Below are 16,389 nucleotides of genomic sequence, written 5' to 3' on the forward strand. Positions count from 1 at the left end.
ATTTCTTTAACATTTTTTTGTTTTAATTAATTAATCTTTTTTTTTTTTTTAAATTAGTGTATTTACGGCTCTTCTTGTTCTAGAGAACAACTTGTTACAATTTCATTGTTAAACTTATAGTTAATTTAGGTGACACTGCAATAACAGTAAGGGTGGGAACAGTGCATTCTTTGGTTGGCAGGTAAGGTGAAATGAGTTTTTAATCATTAACCAGTTCCGTTTTCAAACTAAGCTGCACTTCCTCTTGTGGCTATCAATTACACATGTCTGAGCACGGAGATGTTGGTCAAGTGTTTTTTGCGGTTAAGAGTGTTTTATGCATGTGTGTGTGTGTGTGGTGTGTATCTGCGTTGAAAGCACCTAAGGAGACATAAGAAACTGGGAATATTTTTGCTCACAGATTTAAGCTTTGGATGGCGATTGGACAAGCCACAACAGATAGCGACATAACAGGTAAAGTTGCGAAAGCAGATACACTTCTTTTGCATATTTCCCATAATTTCCAGGAAATTATGATGATTAAAGGAAAAAAAACAGTTGAATATTGAGTATTTTCGTGGCAAAGGGCCGTTTGAGTCAGTGCTGAAATAAATTAAGTGGGCTGTGTCTTTAGATTGCAAAACATATATATATATATTTTTTTTTTTAATTTTTATGCACTGCTTGATTATTCAGCTGCGAGAAATGTTCCTTATAAACGATATCTTTATCTGCTTTTGTTAAAGTCTATTTAAAATAAAAACTCAAATGTAACATTTGTAACACCTACACAAGGTCACTAGAGTTTAACAAGCTTGACTCACTAAACACATCCACGTCATGTTTTTATTGCAGGCAGTTTTATTGCTTTCTTTTAACCACAGTCTGTTGATCAGATAAATAATTCAAAGCACGCCCACAAAATATGCATCCATAAAGTTGGTAAGGTGCTAAAGTTCAGTGACTTGAATTCTGGTAAAAAAGACTGTTTACGACAGTCAGGGGTTCTCTTGCATGTCCAATCAAGTTTGATACGTGGCACGCATTGTGAGTCATGCAGTTGATATCAGCTGATTTGACAGTCAAAACAATACAGGAAAGAAAACACACCTAAAATGGGAAATTTTATATGTGATGTAAGCGAGAGTGTTAACCGTGTGTTTGCTTGTGCATTCCTGGATTCATATGGGGTGGCAAAGGGTGGGGGGGTGATCAATTATGCTAATTAGTGAGAAACATTTATGTGGGTGTACAGTTTGAAAAAGACAAAGCTTTGTCCGATCTGCCGGGAGAGGGAGAAAGATTTGAAGTGGGTGGATTCATGGGAGGGACTTAAGTAAAAAAAAAAAGGCGCACAGGTAGAGGATAGAGAGAAGCGGCTTCAGGTGTCAGGTTACCTGGAATAGTTTTTGTTTAGTTTGCCAGCAGGTCTTCGGTCACAGGTCTTTTGCTTTCTGAATCGGCTGCGCTTTGAAAGCCACAAAGAACTTTATGCAAGCACGAGGTCGGGGAGAGGCCCGAGTCAGACGCCCTTCCAGTGGGATTCTGTTACAGTGCTGAAGAAAGACAACGTGAGGGAGGTCCACACTGAGCGGGGGACACAAAAATCAAATCAGGTATTTGGAGTTGAGGTTAGGGAGAGAACGGAACATTTTTGGGGAACTGTGAGAATCTGGAGGTTCTAAGAACAAGGTTTAGGGTTTAGGAGCGACTGAGAACTGCATCATGTGGGTGAGTATCGAGCAAGATGTTGAAATTTGTTGACAAAAAAGGTTTCTTTATTAACCGGTTTGTTCGCAAAGAGGAAACCACATAAGTGCTGATGGGTTTTGTGCTCTCAGCAAGTTTCTACCCGGTGGTGAAAACTGCAAATACTGGTTCACAAAATACCATCTCCCTGCTATTAACTTGTTAGTCATGAGTTATGTTGGTGCCTTCTTAATGCTACTATGGATTTGTATTTGTCAGTTGAAATTTGCATACGGCACTTTTCTGTTTTTACTAAGCACATGGTGATTATCAGACGGTATGGAGATCTCCAATTAAAGTCGATTCAATACGTATCTCGAGGCAAGGTTCATGATTCAAGAATAGTCCGTGATTTGATTCGGTTCGATTCGGAGGGAATACGATTCCATTCGATATGGTTCAGCTGTAGCGATAGTCATGTAAGTGTGTAAAAGCGCTCTAAAGACCAAACGATCCAAGCTAATTAAATTCAAAGGAATCGACAACTCATCGGCCACACCTTCATTAAAAGACGATTCAACAAATATCTTGACGATTTGATTCGGTTGTGTTGAATCAAAACAGTTCGTTACACTGCGAGTGATTTTCTTTATAGACATACATAAAATACTTTTCTAACTAGTTAACTCTTTCACTGCCATTGACGTCTATAGATGTCATAGATTAATTTTCACAGGACTGGCATTGAATGGGTTAATTTAAAAAGGTAAGTGAATACTATGAAGTATTTGGGGATGCTCTATGGACGTTTGCTCAGATCATTTTAAAAATATGAGTCGTTCCAATCACTACTCAACGCTGCCATCCCACCTATAGACTAATCTCAACAGCAACTGTTAGCAATTATGCAACTGGGACATATAATATCTTGCCAGAGGGTTCTTCTGTTCCATCCCAGCGATACCGGTTACTTTTTGAAGAGAAGTTTCACGATGGTGATGCTATCAAAATAGACCCTCAACCTCCTGCGCTTTTGGAGTCGCAAATGTGCAACGTTACGGAACCGGCCTGAACCCTGTGCCACGTGGATGTAATAATGTACTGAAGATCTCGGAGTGTTCTCTTCTGGCAATGAAAGATTTTTGTTGGCTGTGGGAGGGGTTGGAGTGTCACAAAATTCAACCGCCCCCCACAAATCAAAACATAATGAATCCAGGTAGAACACCTAATTAAAAAACTCAATCGGTATGTCTAAATTTCCTTCCACTTGAAAACACAACCGTTGAAGTCATCCGAGCATAAATAATCGCAAAAGACTGATTACACGCATAACACACCCACACACAGAATTTTGTGTCCATACTCATTTGTCGTTCCTTTGTCAGAACACGCCGTCGGCTGAGGAAAGCACAACACCGTTGAACCCAAAGCACATAGGTAAGGTGATTAATTCACTGACGTGGAAATACGTACAGGAATATTTGCTTCGACTTTGCTGTTTATCTCTTACCTCACTTGCAGTGGCTCCACGGCCAGGTCGCCACAGAAGGCCCATGACGGCTTCAAAGACTCAGAAAGAGAAGGTGTCTAAGACGAAGAAGGTGTTGTTGACTATCGCAGCAGTTGTGGTGTTGCTGGGGATCCTGGTCACTGCGGGATACTTTAGTGAGTCACAGTCTCCAACGCTTGAAGGATTTCAAAACATTGGCCTGACCTTTTCTTTCGATACAAATCTCCGTCTTTTCAGTAAAGCAGCTGATCGACAGCAAGTACTTCTTCTGCACTAAGTCGTTTAAGTTCATCCCCTTGGATAAAGCGTGCGATGGAACGGACGACTGCACGGGAGGAGAAGATGAACAAACATGTTTGTCAAGCCTCAAGGTCAACACAACATTTCCAGGTAGAGCCAAGGAACCACTTTCATCGTTGCTTGTCCGTCACCACAACTTTGAGGGGGGAAAAAAAAGTTCTGATTGTCCTTTGTTGCAGTGCGCCTCATGACCCGTCAGAACATCCTGCAGGTGTACAATCCCAGCGCAGGGTGGAGGAGCGTGTGTAGCGAAGGCTGGACCGAGAAATACTCCCAGATGACCTGCACGCAACTGGGATACACCTAGTCAGTATCAGGGGCATTGTCAGAATGATTAAAGGAGAAGTCATCCCCCCTAATTTTCTTTATGATTAATTTGTTTGTGGAATATGAATTAAGCAGCAAAATCATTTTTGTGCATCATAGGAGGCGGCCATTTTGTCACTTGTTGTCGACTGAAAATGACATCACAGTTGCCAAGTCTCAGGTCACAACCAATCACGACTCAGCTTCAGATAACCGGTGAGCCGTGATTGGTTGTAACCTGAGACCTGGCAACTGTGATGTCATTTTCAGTCGACAGCTAGTAGCAAAATGGCCGCCTCTGAGATGGGTGACACATATTCCACAAACACTATATTAATCAAAATACTGTTTAGACTACTGTGAGCACATACAACACATTTGAGTAAAAACATTTTTTTAGGTTGACTTCCCTTTTAAGATTGACCTCATAACAGATCTCTAAGCCAGGATCGTTCCTCTGTTGGCAGTAAACCTCGCAGCACCAATGTCCCGGTCAACACGTTACCATCAGACCTGCAATCTGGACCGTTTACTGCACTCAGATCGGGGACAGGAAACACGCCTGTTCACCAAGCGACAGCTGACCAGTGAGTGAATCTACATTTCATGAAAAAGGCATCGGTACAACGGACTATTTGTTCTTCCAAACCATTAGCGACTGTCTTAAAGTTTGTGTAGAGTTGTCTGAAATTTCTTGATAAGATAAAAAGTTTAGTACCATCTGAAAACCGGGTGCGAAAATGCCAACCAAGACTGTAAAGTGCTTCTGAAATATGAAGTGCTTTTGAAACTGTCATGAAACCAAAACAGGAACCGATACTACCCTGTTATGCCCCAAAACCATATTTTCTCGTTTTATTTTTGTCGTTGTTCTCTCTTCTAGCGTTTAACGCTCAGGATTTCCCCCCTCGCTATCTGACACGCAAACAAGTTTCTATTCTCAGCACAAAAAAACAGTTTGCAGTTTTTGTTCCGTTCTTGACGTCTATGGTCTTCAATGTTTGATTGATGTAAGCAGTTTTGGTCAACGTGACTTATTGTATGGTTGAATGATATCATTTTTATCCCTCCTGTAGGAGTGCATGCAGATCCCAAGCGGTGCTTTCTTTATCCTGTTCAGGTTGGTACTATTTTTAGAAAAGCAGTCACAGAAATGACTTCTAGATTTTTTTTTTTTTTTAAACAGCAGGGCAAGCTGACTCCAAAGTGTAACTGGTTTGACTCCAACAAAGCATACACACCACTGTTGACTGCAAAGCCTTTAGCAAACACACAAATGAGCACATCTTGTGCGTCATTAGAATCTCCAAAAAGTTCTGATGAAAAGAAACTAGTTCAACCAGGTTTGGCCTGACAGAGCACAATTAATGTCATAATTAGACTGTTCAGAGTTCACAATTTGATTGGGCATTGCACACCTCACTATGACGCTGTAGGTATTTCATTTTACTGACTGGAAAATGATTAGGAGAATATATTGAAATGCAAGAAGAATATATGACTGAGTCCATTTCACGTCATGTTGATATGTCTCATGTTTTTTGTCAGACTGCGGCGAGGTGGACCCTCAGAATCGTATCGTTGGGGGTACGGATGCTGTCATAGAGGACTCACCATGGCAGGTGAGCCTGCAGCAGGGCGGCCAGCACACATGCGGAGGCTCCCTCGTGTCGACACGTTGGGTGATCACCGCAGCTCACTGCTTCGCCGGGTAAGTACTTGGGCTGTCATGTGACCATTCGGCAATGTCGTCATAGTCACACCAGCACCTTTTTGTTTTCATCGTGGGCCCTGCAGCAGTAAAAAGGAACTGAGTCGCTGGAAAGTGGTGTCGGGGAAGACCTACATGGGGACTCTGGGAGGTTCTTCTGTTGACAGGATCATCTTGAATGGAAATTATGACCCAGCTCGTAATGATTATGATCTAGCGCTCATGAGGCTTGCTAGTCCAATCAACGTGGGAGGTAAGAAATTGTTACAACGACTCGTATGGCTGCCCTCTAGTGGCACATGTATGCTAGAGCAGTTGTTTAGGTCTACCTATTGAAGTGTCTGTCAGATCAAATATTGACCAAATACAGAAAAAAAAATTTTTTTAGTCAATTTCATTAGTGTAAAGTAATAAATAGTAATTTTCAGCTTACATTTTCCAGTGAGCCGCGTACCAGTTTGTCTTCCTCCAAAAGCCCTCGACCTTTCTCCCTCGGCCTCTATGGTGGTAACCGGTTGGGGCTACCTGGAGGAAAATGGTAATTCTCATGACAAAATATAAACAAGCCGTGTGTTCCTCATTGCTCATAATCCTCTCACGTTGCCTTCAGGGAACACTTCTCCAGTCCTGCAGAAAGCCAACATCCCTCTCATTGCAAGGAGCAAGTGTGCCAGCCCCATCGTGTACGGAAGTGCTATCACCGATAGGATGATCTGTGCTGGCTTTCTGGAGGGGAGAGTGGATGCATGTCAGGTAACCACAGCATGAAAACAAGATTTTTTTCATTTTTGTATGGAATGAGTTCAAATGTGAGCGCTGCATCACATCAGGGAGACAGCGGAGGGCCATTGGTGCATTTAACCTCATCTAAATGGTACCTGATCGGGGTGGTGAGCTGGGGCGTCGGCTGTGCCAGGGAGAGGCGTCCTGGGGTCTACAGCAATGTGGAGGAGATGCTCAATTGGATTCACAGCGTCATGGAGGTAAAGCAGACAGTTCATCACAAAGTGATATAGTTGCTGGAAAAGCTGAATATACAAATGTGGTGATTATTATTTTACCTTACAGAAAAACCCATGATGACGTTAAACTCGACAAGGTACTGCAAGACAAAACCGCAAGTGAACATTTGGTTTCCAAGTGGCGAGAGACAAACTAATGCGGAATGAGGAGCACGTACATTGATGCTTATTTCAGGTTGTGAATGTGTGATTCACCGGATTGCACGGGATATCCCAAGCAGACATTATCTTAACTGCACAAACTATGGTAGATAAATGTCTGCATAGATTTCGTCCAAGCATTCGACGTAGGCCTACTGAATATTCTAATGAGCCATTCTAGAATTGGTGGACAATTTAAGAACAGAATTTGGGTAAAAAAAAAAAACTACCATGACTTTTTTTGTTGTTGTTGATTAAAAATAAAACAGGTAACAAACCATATATATTATATTGTCCAAAAACAAGCAAAATGAAGAGAGTATTTAACTATTTTTTTTTGTTCTTCTAGAAGGCTACAAGTGTTTTTATTGTGTCTATTTTAATAATTTCAGGGTGATTACTATAATCTTAAATATATTTGTTCTAAAACAAAATGTTACAACAATTAGAGACTGACAAAAACTGTTCCCTAAATCATACCCAAAAAGAATATTCACAATATTTGTTAAATTTGATATGCAAGTTGGTCATCAAAAGGCAATGACAATAGAGAATTATTTAGGAATCATTTTTTACTAGTTAGCTTTTTTTTTTTTTCTCCCCTCAGGGAAACTTCCACAAATGTCCTCCAATCCTGGAATGTCCCTTATCTTACTTTAATGACTTGCAATTTATTGTGTATGTGCTATGATGACATCATACACTAGCTATGATATGATATCAAGTCTCACAACGGGAACAATTCAGGTTAATGTCTTTTATTAATGCACTGGTTGAAATCATTGATGGCAATGCTTCAGTTGCATCATTTTAGCATATAGTAGAATAATTCAACCAAGCACTTTAAATCTAAAATGGGAATTACTTGACATCACCCAGGTAAATAATTCAAGTAGATTGAAATTAAGCTCACTGAAGCATGAACTCACTCGGTTTTTATATTCATAATCTGTTCCCAACCACTTCTTCATATCTGTGCACGTTGAAGGTTTAGTCACTTATAGGAATACAAAATGAAATAAATATAGTCGTAGAAGTAGTTGGTGATTAAATAAGACTGGCTATGTGATAAGCAGTAAAATATCAAATGAAAAACGGATGTTGTCAGAAGAGATCATTTTGCTGTGCCCATCTTACTATTTGTATTTTTTTGTAAATATGTGAGTAATAAAGACTTGCCAAAATTGTAATGCACTCACCAAACACTTCATTCAGTACATAACTTACCTGTTACTTTTTTAAATATATATATATTTTATGTTTTAAATATGTCATGTCTATAAAAAAGTAAGACTTTAGTGATAACTTAACGAAATTGGATATTTTTTATTCTATTTGGTTCTCTTTGGCACAACCCTGACCCGATGACAACAGGGCAGTTCTCTTATATAAACTATGAACAATAAAGGAGCCAAACAATCATTGCGGGTCAGATTTCACACTGCAAGTAGAAACCTGAAAACATCTTTAACTGTGTATTGCAATTTTCAGTCTTATCTGGAACTCTTTCCTCTGCGGGGATCAATTTAACTCCCACTGTTTGGACTTTTGGAAGAAGAAGAAGAAAAAAAAAAAAACACACACAAATCAAAGTTTGTATGCAACATTTTTAATGTGAGACTATATCCGGCTTTATCTATTCATTAAAACGGATGTAATTAAGAACTCTTAATGATCCTACTGTTTGGAGCGGTAGAAAAACATGCAGTTTAGAGGCTCTCAAAGCAACATACCTGTAGATCCATAACAGCGTTTAAACTTAAGTGTGTAGCCAAACAACATTAAGAACATGACCTTTTTTTTTTTTACAGCATGTGGGAAGCAGCTAGAATTATCTCCTTGCACGCTGGGCAGGGCCTTTAAAGGGATCATCCTGGATTAAGGGGGAAAAAAATCAAACAAACAGTTGAGCGTGGGAAAATAACAAAAGCAAAAGTTATCTGGTTATGAAATGTGGAGAAGACGAAACGTAGCACTGGTTTACCTCATCGTCACTGTCGTCAAAACTCACTCCTTTGGACGTCTGACTCTGAGAGCCCTGACGCATGAACGATGACGACGATGATGACAACGTGGTTCTGAGGTGACAAAGATGAGACGCTGATTTGAACCAACTGTTTAAAATGGCATGTTTGGAATAGGAGGCGAGGGCAAAGCATGGTGCAGATTAAAAAAAGAAAACTGATAACCTGATTTGTCAAGAAAAACAAAAATACCTGGAGGACGGCCGAGCTTTCATTACAGGTACGTCTTCATCTGAGTCATCAATGGTTAGCTGAAAAAGTGGAAGAGGAGAGATGATATTAAAAAAAAAAAAACCCACAAGATGTGAACTATGACTGGAGTGTCTGCCTTACATCATTTTCTGCATAAGATGCGGTCGATGTGTTCCGAGAAGGTCTTTGGGACGGTCCTTGAAATGCTGAACAAAAGGACAAAGTGGAGGTCAAACTTGAATGCTATGTAACGCTAACACACAATCTCGCCCACCTTGCATGATGCTTCTGCTCTGGCTCGTCATCGAGGTCTTCTTGGAAGCTCCTCGGGTGGAGGATTTTGGCTCAGAGGCTTTAGCACCTGCTGGGTGACAGATTGATTGATTGATTGATTGAATATTTATTGATCCCCAGGGGTGGGGAAATTTCAAATCAAAAATATTCTATACAACTTTTTGTAATCTTCTATTGTTGCTTTCTCCTTTGTGACAAGTCCTTTTTATTATGTAGCTTTGTCAAGTTTATGAAAAAAAAAATAGGCAGACTACTTCAAACTATTCAACATTTTGAATACAGCACATCTTATTCAAGTACAGTCACAAATATTTTAGAAACCTCACAAGAAAATAAGAACAGGGCTGGTGTGGATAAGACAAGCGCCCCCTAATGTCTAGGAGGGGTAAGACTCAACAAACTCAAATAAAGCTAGATTTAAAAACATACTGTTTCCTAAATTCTCTGCCTGTTGATTTTATCTTCCTTAAGATCAATTACTACTTTCCTATGAGCCATGGCTTCACCATATTGTGAAAAACGGAAATAAACCTGTGCATAATCAGCTGAGGACTCACCTCTCCCTCGTCCCCGCCCTCTGGCCCCTCGTCCTCTTCCTCTGGCAGGTGCGACGTCCTGTTCGGAATCCACGTCGCTAAGCGGGTCTGACATGTTGATGTCCAGTGAGGTCTCTCCACGCTCCAAGCGGTGAGCTTTGGCTCTGTTAATCGCCTAAAAGTGACGGCAGAGTGCAATGGATGTAAACATCTCCAGCCTGGTGTTGATCAGCTTACAAACCTCTTTGATTTCATTTTCTTCCTCCGCTGTGGACTTTTTGGACTCTTTGAGTTGCTTGATCTGAAACACACAGTAACACACTTATGAGCTGGTTTACTGCCACCGAACACACTTTTCGTTGAAATGCCGAGCGCTGACCTCGGTGTCGATCTCTTGCTCTGTGATCACAGTCCGGCCCTGGAGGTGGCGCTGCGTCTTCTCCAGCTGGTAGGTGATGAGCTCCTCGATGGCGTCTTTCTCGTCTTTGTCTACAAACTCCTGAATGGCTTTGCCCATGCCGTGTTCAGACAGGAGGGACAGTTGCACCTTCTGTGGGGTAACATGGAAAACATTCAAAAAGAAAATGATGCGTAAAAAAAGTTGCGCTGATTTTACTCCATTTTATTTTGCGGGTTTGTATTGCACCTTCTCAGTAGCTTCAAAGTACTGCTTCACCAGGTCCTCCACTCTCAGCCCCTCAACCGCAGTCGTTTTTAGTACCTTGCTGTAGTCGACATTGAATTCATCTAAGGAGAACACATCCAGGGCATTTAATGAAATGGCTGACCCCGCTGCTGCTGTGTACAGTATCCAATTTAACCTTTGACTTCCTCCTTTTTCACTCTACATCGCAGAAAGTGAATGAGGTCTTTGGGGTTAGCCACGCGGTCCACGTACTTCTGACTGAAGCGGGACGTGTTGAAGGTCTCAAATCCGCCGGTGTAGTCCACCTAAGGAGAAGGTTCATATGTGAGAGAGGAGTGGATGGGAGTTTTTTTGGGAGCGGCTTGAGCTAACCCTGAGGCGGATGAGCGGTTTCTCGGGGGTGAGCGGGCATCCCAGTCGCTCCCTCTCGGCTTCTTCGAGCAACTCGTTGACCTGCAATGCAGACGCAGATAACAAAACATTATTTGCAGCACATAAAGAATTTATGATCTCGGCACATTATGGGGCTGTGAATCGTGGCGACCTTGGCGTGGCAAAGGCTCTCCACCTTCTTTACGACATTGGGCGTATCCGACGTGAACACATCCTGGTAATCTGAGAGCACCACATCTTGGATTAAGAACTGCCGCACCGTCTTCAGCGGGATCTTCTGGAGGTTCATTTTACGCCCTTTGACCCTCAGCAAGCCTATGTGTCTACACATAAGAAGAGCGATGTGGCCGCTGCAGCCTTCGACGATAGCTTGCATGAGAGTATGATTTTGTTACTTCTTGGTCGCCTCGCCAGGAGACAGCGAGGTGGCTACGGAGCTGCCGGGCTGCGTTACGTAGAAGAGCTGCTGTTCGTTTCTGCTCGGCGCGATCAGACACTCGTGCTCGTGACCCCACACCACCAAGTCGAGGAATTCATCCAGGAACTGTTCAGGGATGTAATTTGTGGGGCCGTGCTTACTCCTGGACACAAAGGCATAAAATGATGGGCAACCATTTATTAGAGTGGTAATTGTCAAAGTGTAGCAAATGAAGTCGTTCCATACCTGTTCTGGTGAATAGCAAACAGGTTAAACCACTCGTCCTGGTCTTCTTTGGGACGCAACATTGTCACCTGCTTATTTACAAACATCCTGTACAGACGCTCATCTGGGATGGAGCCTACAAAAACGCACCACGCATACATTAACACAACGCATCAAGACTTTAACATAAGTTGGGAACGACACACATACCAAGACCATATAAAGCCAGCTTGCTGTTGCCTTTCTGCAAAAGGATGGGGCTGATCTCAATTTTCTCCACCGACTGAGAGTGACCGAAGTGGTTCACGAGCCCGGACGCACTCAGCAGATCCAACGCACACAAACCTTCGGCCTTCAAGAGAACAACACCACATTCGACGACAAACATGCGAATCTTGTGAGTCCAGTGATTCCTGCCATATCTGTTGTAAAAGTAATGCTTTGGCGCCAACGTATGAACTACGTTGAAGTGAGGGGAACAACTTCCTTTGTCAAACCATATAGATTAAAAAAAAAAGCGTTACCGCCATATTGTGGCAGTGATAAGCTATTACAAACTGTAACAGAAGAGACTCACCCCGGTCGGGTCGTCGTGGTTACCATGAATGCTAAACACGGGAATGGAGATATTTAGATTTTCATCCTGATAATTAACCCAGGGGAACCTGAATACAAATAGAGGAAAACATCACATGGTGTGTATTGAACAGGACGTGGAAGGAAACATGCCAATGGACTTACTGTGTAGTGTTGAAATTAACCGTCTGGTCACTGAGTATGTTGAAGTGTATGGGCGTGTCTCCCATGCAGTATTTTCTCAGCATAGTGATACACGTGTGGAGGCATCGGCGCGTCGGCTTGTTTTCATGGAACAAATCACCTCCAAGTAGGATGAAATCCACCTGGAAGAAAACAAGGTTCCGTATTTCAATTATGTGAAAACATGGAGGCAAACGAATACCTTTTGGACAGTATAATTAATAGGCGAGTGTTACTTGATTTGTCTTGGCACATTTCAGGATCTCGTCGAATGCGGTGTAGGAGTCGCCGCCGCGGACGGCGTCTTTTTCCAGGTATCCGAGGTGAATATCGGTAGCAATCAGGATCTTGAAGGTGTCCTCATCATCCCTAGAGAGATAAACACTCAGTCAAGTCCCGGATGTGCACTTATGCTATATATATATATATATATATGGATCGTGTTTATATATATATATATATATATATATATATATATATATATATATATATATATATATATATATATATATATATATATATATATATATATATATATATATATATAAACACGATCCATTCGGAGATGCAACAGTATTCTAACAAAGGACAAGCACAATTACAGTACAGAAGATTTTACTGCCATTTATAAAGATTATTTTTTTATTGAACTTACAAGGCGTTGTCTGAAGACATGACACTGACAAAATGATCTGCTCACACGAGATTGAAATCCTTGCTGTGTAAAGCACAATAAAAACAGAACAATTAAATGAAAATACTTTGGGATTTCAGCGTTCATCTACCTGTCCATCTATTTAGTTTCATGGAAAGCAGCTCCATTAGAGTTAACTAAAGAATGTCTTTAGCAAATGCACAGCTTTGTTATTAGCCTTCCATCGATTATACAGTGGCTGTTCTACATTTAATACGAGGACGATTCTAATTGCTAGCACTAGCTTTATGTTTACATTTATAACTAAACTATTTTCAACTCCTACTTTTAAAGTGTTCGCTGTTAAACGTGCTTGCATGGTGGAAATGCAATAAATATTCACAAATTAAAATCACTCACCAAGCACTCTTATTAGAAGAACCAAAACATGCGGTGAAACTCCCGGCAAGTCCAGCTAACCCACGCCTTCATTTTTCGTGGTTGTGGGTATTGTAGTTTTATTTTAAAGTATCGTCTGCATGAAATACGCAATATCCGTTTAGCGAAAACTACACTTCCTGTAACTAAATATGTGTGTTCGATTTAGGTACAGAGACAAACCGTTGAAACGCGCATGGAAATTTGTCCGCAACGACACATCTCACGGGTTACGCGTAGTGGTAGAACACTCACACCCTTTTAGAAACCACGGTTAACTTAGCACAAATGCCTTTTTGTTTTTGTTCTACAAGATGAGTTAACATCGGGGTACAGCTGTTGATTTAGTTTTTTTAAATATCCTTACCTGACTTTTTGTGCTTCTTGGAACGACTGCACTTCATGGCGAGTGTGTCAACAACATCTGCTGTTGCTGGAAAGTCCGCGCGAGAGGTATCTTAAACGTGCTCAAAACCATCTTAAGTCACAATCCTGCTTGTCGTTGATGTTTTTACAGCTCAAGACGGATAATGCAGGGATTCTTAATGTTGCAATGCTCCGATTGTGACGACGGTGTTATGTAGCATTCTCCTTTATATTGGTGTTAATACAGATCTGATATTAATTAACATGATTGCAGAGGTTGCATCCAGTTCTTCATGGAGCTGCGGGTGACTGCCAGCCATTGCCGTCTTATCAGGAATACCCCGCGCCCCGGCCTTTCATCAACCCACCAAATGAGGTTCATGTACCCCATCGACCTCCATCACCCAGCAAAGGCTATCCTGAGACCAACAGTGCAGGTTATTTGTCATTTTATCATTTCTGCATGCATTGGTGCACCGGAGTGTGTTTCAGAGCTCCATGGTTACTGCAACATGATGCCACACTGCTTGGCTGCATTGACATCTGCCCTCCGGACCCTCCCCTTGTGTCTGCACAGCTATCTTGTCGGCATTGAGGCATCTCCAGGAAAAGATCCGGAAGTTGGAGCTGGAGAGCAAACGAGAGGAACTCGTAAGGAGAGAAACACCGCGTCCACACACCCCTAGGAGGAGTCTGAGGACCTCGACTAGCCAAACTGACATGGGGAGAGTGACGAATAATCAGTCCAACTGTAACCAAGGTGAGAGTGAAGATGAAACCAAAAGGCACCTTATGGTAATATTAACTGTTGTGTTGTTCGTGCAGCGTTAGTCACCCAACTTGCGGCTGCAGAGTCTCGCTGTCTGAATCTGGAGCGTCAGCTGGATCACATGAGGAAGACGTTACACAACGCCCAGGGAGAGAAGAAGAGCCTTTTAAAACAGCAGGTTAGTAAAATCAATTAAAAAATCTTGATATACGTTCATACAACATTTGTGGTTCAAGTTACTGATTTTCTAATTTTGTGTTCAGGTGACCATAAATGCGCCGAGGTCCACGCACGAACAAACCACAACGGAGACTGAGCGTGTCCAGCTGCAGAAAATATTAAGACTGGAGCAGGAATATCTTAGACTGACACGCACTCAGGCCCAAGCTGAGGTATGGAGGAAAGAAACTATTTAGTACAAGCATTCTTTTGTCTACCACTAGAGGGAGCCCGCAGACAAGTAGAACTTGTTGAGAATTAGTCCTGCCCGTTTTGATGACATTACGCCAAAACAGGAAGTCTCAATAAATGGTTCTCACATTTAAAATAAATGACGTCATCTCAGGTGAAGATTCAAGAGTTGGAGCAGAAACTGCAGGAAGAGGAGCACCAGAGGAAGTTGGTCCAGGATAAAGCAAACCAGGTAAACCAGTAATTTTACCATGCTCACCTGCATGGGCTTCATCACGCTTGTCATCCACTCCTCAGCTGCAGTCTGGTTTGGAGGTCAACAGAATCCTGCTGCAGTCGACCTCGCCGCATCCCGAAGACAGGAAGTCAATTTTGAAGGTATGTTGGACATAGGAACATACTGGTTTCTAGACTAACCATTTTTATTATTATTTTTTTTTAGAATAAGTCTTCCCACTGGGAACCTCACTACAAACTGAACCTCAACGATGTACCTTTTGTGACCGGCACGGTAGCTACCATCTTGTCCTTCTCCACTTCCTGTCCTCTTTTTAACACGGACTTGAATCGTTGCAGTCGGTAAGCGGCAGCCACTCGGTCCGAGCCAACGTGCAGTCGGTTTTGTCTCTCCTGAAGCGCCACCAGCCTCAGCTGTGCAACAGCCGCGTCCTCTCCAGAAACAACAACGCCGTACGCTCGGGTCGGACAAAGCGGCGCCATTCGGACGGTTCCGCCGGCTCCTCCGCCAGTGGGGAGCTGTCGGAACTTCTACAGGCGCTGCAGGAGGAGCTCAGAATGATGAACTTGTGCGTATATTGTTTTTTGTTTAATTGATTAAAAAAGAAAAAAAAAAAAGCACAGATTTTTCTTATCCCCTTTTTTTTTTCCCAGAGAGCAAGACGAGCTGATGCGTGAACTGGAGCGCAGTGGTTCTCTGCAGGAGCGAAGACAGCTACAGCGCGAGCAGGAGACCTTGCTCCTCAAAATGGAACGCAAAGGAGAACAGATTAGTAAAATCTACAGGCACAAAATTCAGGTAGGCACACACACACAAAAATGTGTTAGCCCAAGATATTCGTTTATTTCATAACATTTACATGTGATGTCTATAGATGAGGAAATTAAAAAAGGAGGCGTGCCGGAAGAATCCAACCAGAGTGAGCGCAGTCAAACCAGGAGAAAATAGCAAGCACACTCTCAGGCTGCTCAAGGATATGAAAGCTCTGCAGACATCTTTAACATAGAGAAAGAAATACTACAAATGAACCCAAATCCATTTTAAAGTGCATCTTAACAAATCCCTCGTCACTTTGGCTTAATGTTTGCTACAAGCATTCAGCTGTGGATTATAAAAGGTTTACAGACTCTTGACCGAACAGGGGTGTGTAGACTTTTTATAACCATTAAAGCATTTACCTCAACCGTTTTTTTCTGCACTTCAATGCAGTACATTCCACAATCTAACAAAAAAAATGGTGCCGACAAGTCTCTCGTGTTGTAAAAGCATTCCTTGTGTTTTTTTTTTTTTTTTTAGCTTTGACTGTGTTACCTTACTGCATCTTAAATAAAAAGACATATTTGAGAGTGGGGATTTAACTTTTTTTTCCAGGTATTACATAATGTAGA

At 41.9% G+C, this 16,389-nt stretch overlaps 3 protein-coding genes across 7 annotated transcripts; 2 read left to right on the forward strand and 1 right to left on the reverse strand.

Annotated features, from left to right (window-relative positions):
* Positions 1–301: 301 nt before the first annotated feature.
* Positions 302–7,848, forward strand: LOC133155030 (transmembrane protease serine 2-like). 3 transcript variants are annotated; one of them, XM_061279976.1, is made up of 13 exons: positions 302–453; positions 3,054–3,105; positions 3,190–3,333; positions 3,416–3,568; positions 3,658–3,784; positions 4,252–4,371; positions 4,861–4,904; positions 5,333–5,495; positions 5,582–5,748; positions 5,938–6,033; positions 6,106–6,248; positions 6,326–6,478; positions 6,564–7,848. In XM_061279976.1, exons 3-13 carry the CDS (start codon positions 3,222–3,224, stop codon positions 6,573–6,575), a joined length of 1,290 nt encoding a protein of 429 aa, XP_061135960.1. In that variant the 5' UTR covers positions 302–453; positions 3,054–3,105; positions 3,190–3,221; the 3' UTR covers positions 6,576–7,848. The 3 variants fall into 3 exon arrangements, with proteins under 3 accessions (XP_061135960.1, XP_061135961.1, XP_061135959.1); XM_061279977.1 differs by lacking the exon at positions 302–453 and adding an exon at positions 1,459–1,595; XM_061279975.1 differs by lacking the exon at positions 302–453 and adding an exon at positions 1,568–1,710.
* On the reverse strand, positions 7,267–13,300 carry LOC133155028 (double-strand break repair protein MRE11-like). Of its 2 annotated transcripts, none has more exons than XM_061279972.1 (20): positions 13,200–13,300; positions 12,801–12,863; positions 12,382–12,514; positions 12,128–12,288; positions 11,964–12,051; positions 11,597–11,738; positions 11,408–11,522; positions 11,139–11,324; positions 10,895–11,066; positions 10,723–10,803; positions 10,526–10,655; positions 10,351–10,451; positions 10,084–10,254; positions 9,946–10,005; positions 9,726–9,879; positions 9,149–9,235; positions 9,016–9,080; positions 8,875–8,933; positions 8,643–8,736; positions 7,267–8,531 (listed from the first exon to the last, which is right to left on the reverse strand). In XM_061279972.1, exons 2-20 carry the CDS (start codon positions 12,818–12,820, stop codon positions 8,490–8,492), a joined length of 2,061 nt encoding a protein of 686 aa, XP_061135956.1. In that variant the 5' UTR covers positions 12,821–12,863; positions 13,200–13,300; the 3' UTR covers positions 7,267–8,489. The 2 variants fall into 2 exon arrangements, with proteins under 2 accessions (XP_061135956.1, XP_061135955.1); XM_061279971.1 differs by having other exon boundaries at positions 9,149–9,238.
* Positions 13,301–13,314: 14 nt separating this feature from the next.
* Positions 13,315–16,347, forward strand: LOC133155029 (centrosomal protein of 57 kDa-like). Of its 2 annotated transcripts, XM_061279973.1 has the most exons (11): positions 13,316–13,670; positions 13,858–14,020; positions 14,161–14,343; positions 14,409–14,530; positions 14,616–14,744; positions 14,918–14,995; positions 15,061–15,141; positions 15,206–15,274; positions 15,340–15,569; positions 15,655–15,799; positions 15,876–16,347. In XM_061279973.1, exons 1-11 carry the CDS (start codon positions 13,620–13,622, stop codon positions 16,005–16,007), a joined length of 1,383 nt encoding a protein of 460 aa, XP_061135957.1. In that variant the 5' UTR covers positions 13,316–13,619; the 3' UTR covers positions 16,008–16,347. The 2 variants fall into 2 exon arrangements, with proteins under 2 accessions (XP_061135958.1, XP_061135957.1); XM_061279974.1 differs by lacking the exon at positions 14,616–14,744 and having other exon boundaries at positions 13,315–13,670.
* The last annotated feature ends 42 nt before the right edge of the window (positions 16,348–16,389 follow it).

Source organism: Syngnathus typhle, linkage group LG6 (genome assembly GCF_033458585.1).
Source record: "Syngnathus typhle isolate RoL2023-S1 ecotype Sweden linkage group LG6, RoL_Styp_1.0, whole genome shotgun sequence".
NCBI classification, from domain to species: domain Eukaryota; kingdom Metazoa; phylum Chordata; class Actinopteri; order Syngnathiformes; family Syngnathidae; genus Syngnathus; species Syngnathus typhle.

Coding starts and splice junctions, on each gene's coding strand:
- LOC133155028 (XM_061279971.1), bottom strand. CDS start 12,820: ATGTCTTCAGACAACGCCTT. Junction 10,656..10,722: donor AACCGCTCATCCGCCTCAGG/GTTAGCTCAAGC, acceptor CCTTCTCCTTAG/GTGGACTACACCGGCGGATT. Junction 9,880..9,945: donor AAGAAAATGAAATCAAAGAG/GTTTGTAAGCTG, acceptor CGTCACTTTTAG/GCGATTAACAGAGCCAAAGC.
- LOC133155030 (XM_061279975.1), top strand. Junction 3,569..3,657: donor GGTCAACACAACATTTCCAG/GTAGAGCCAAGG, acceptor CCTTTGTTGCAG/TGCGCCTCATGACCCGTCAG. Junction 4,372..4,860: donor CACCAAGCGACAGCTGACCA/GTGAGTGAATCT, acceptor TCCCTCCTGTAG/GAGTGCATGCAGATCCCAAG.
- LOC133155029 (XM_061279973.1), top strand. CDS start 13,620: ATGGCGAGTGTGTCAACAACATCTGCTGTTGCTGGAAAGTCCGCGCGA. Junction 13,671..13,857: donor CTGGAAAGTCCGCGCGAGAG/GTATCTTAAACG, acceptor ACATGATTGCAG/AGGTTGCATCCAGTTCTTCA. Junction 15,275..15,339: donor TACCTTTTGTGACCGGCACG/GTAGCTACCATC, acceptor GAATCGTTGCAG/TCGGTAAGCGGCAGCCACTC.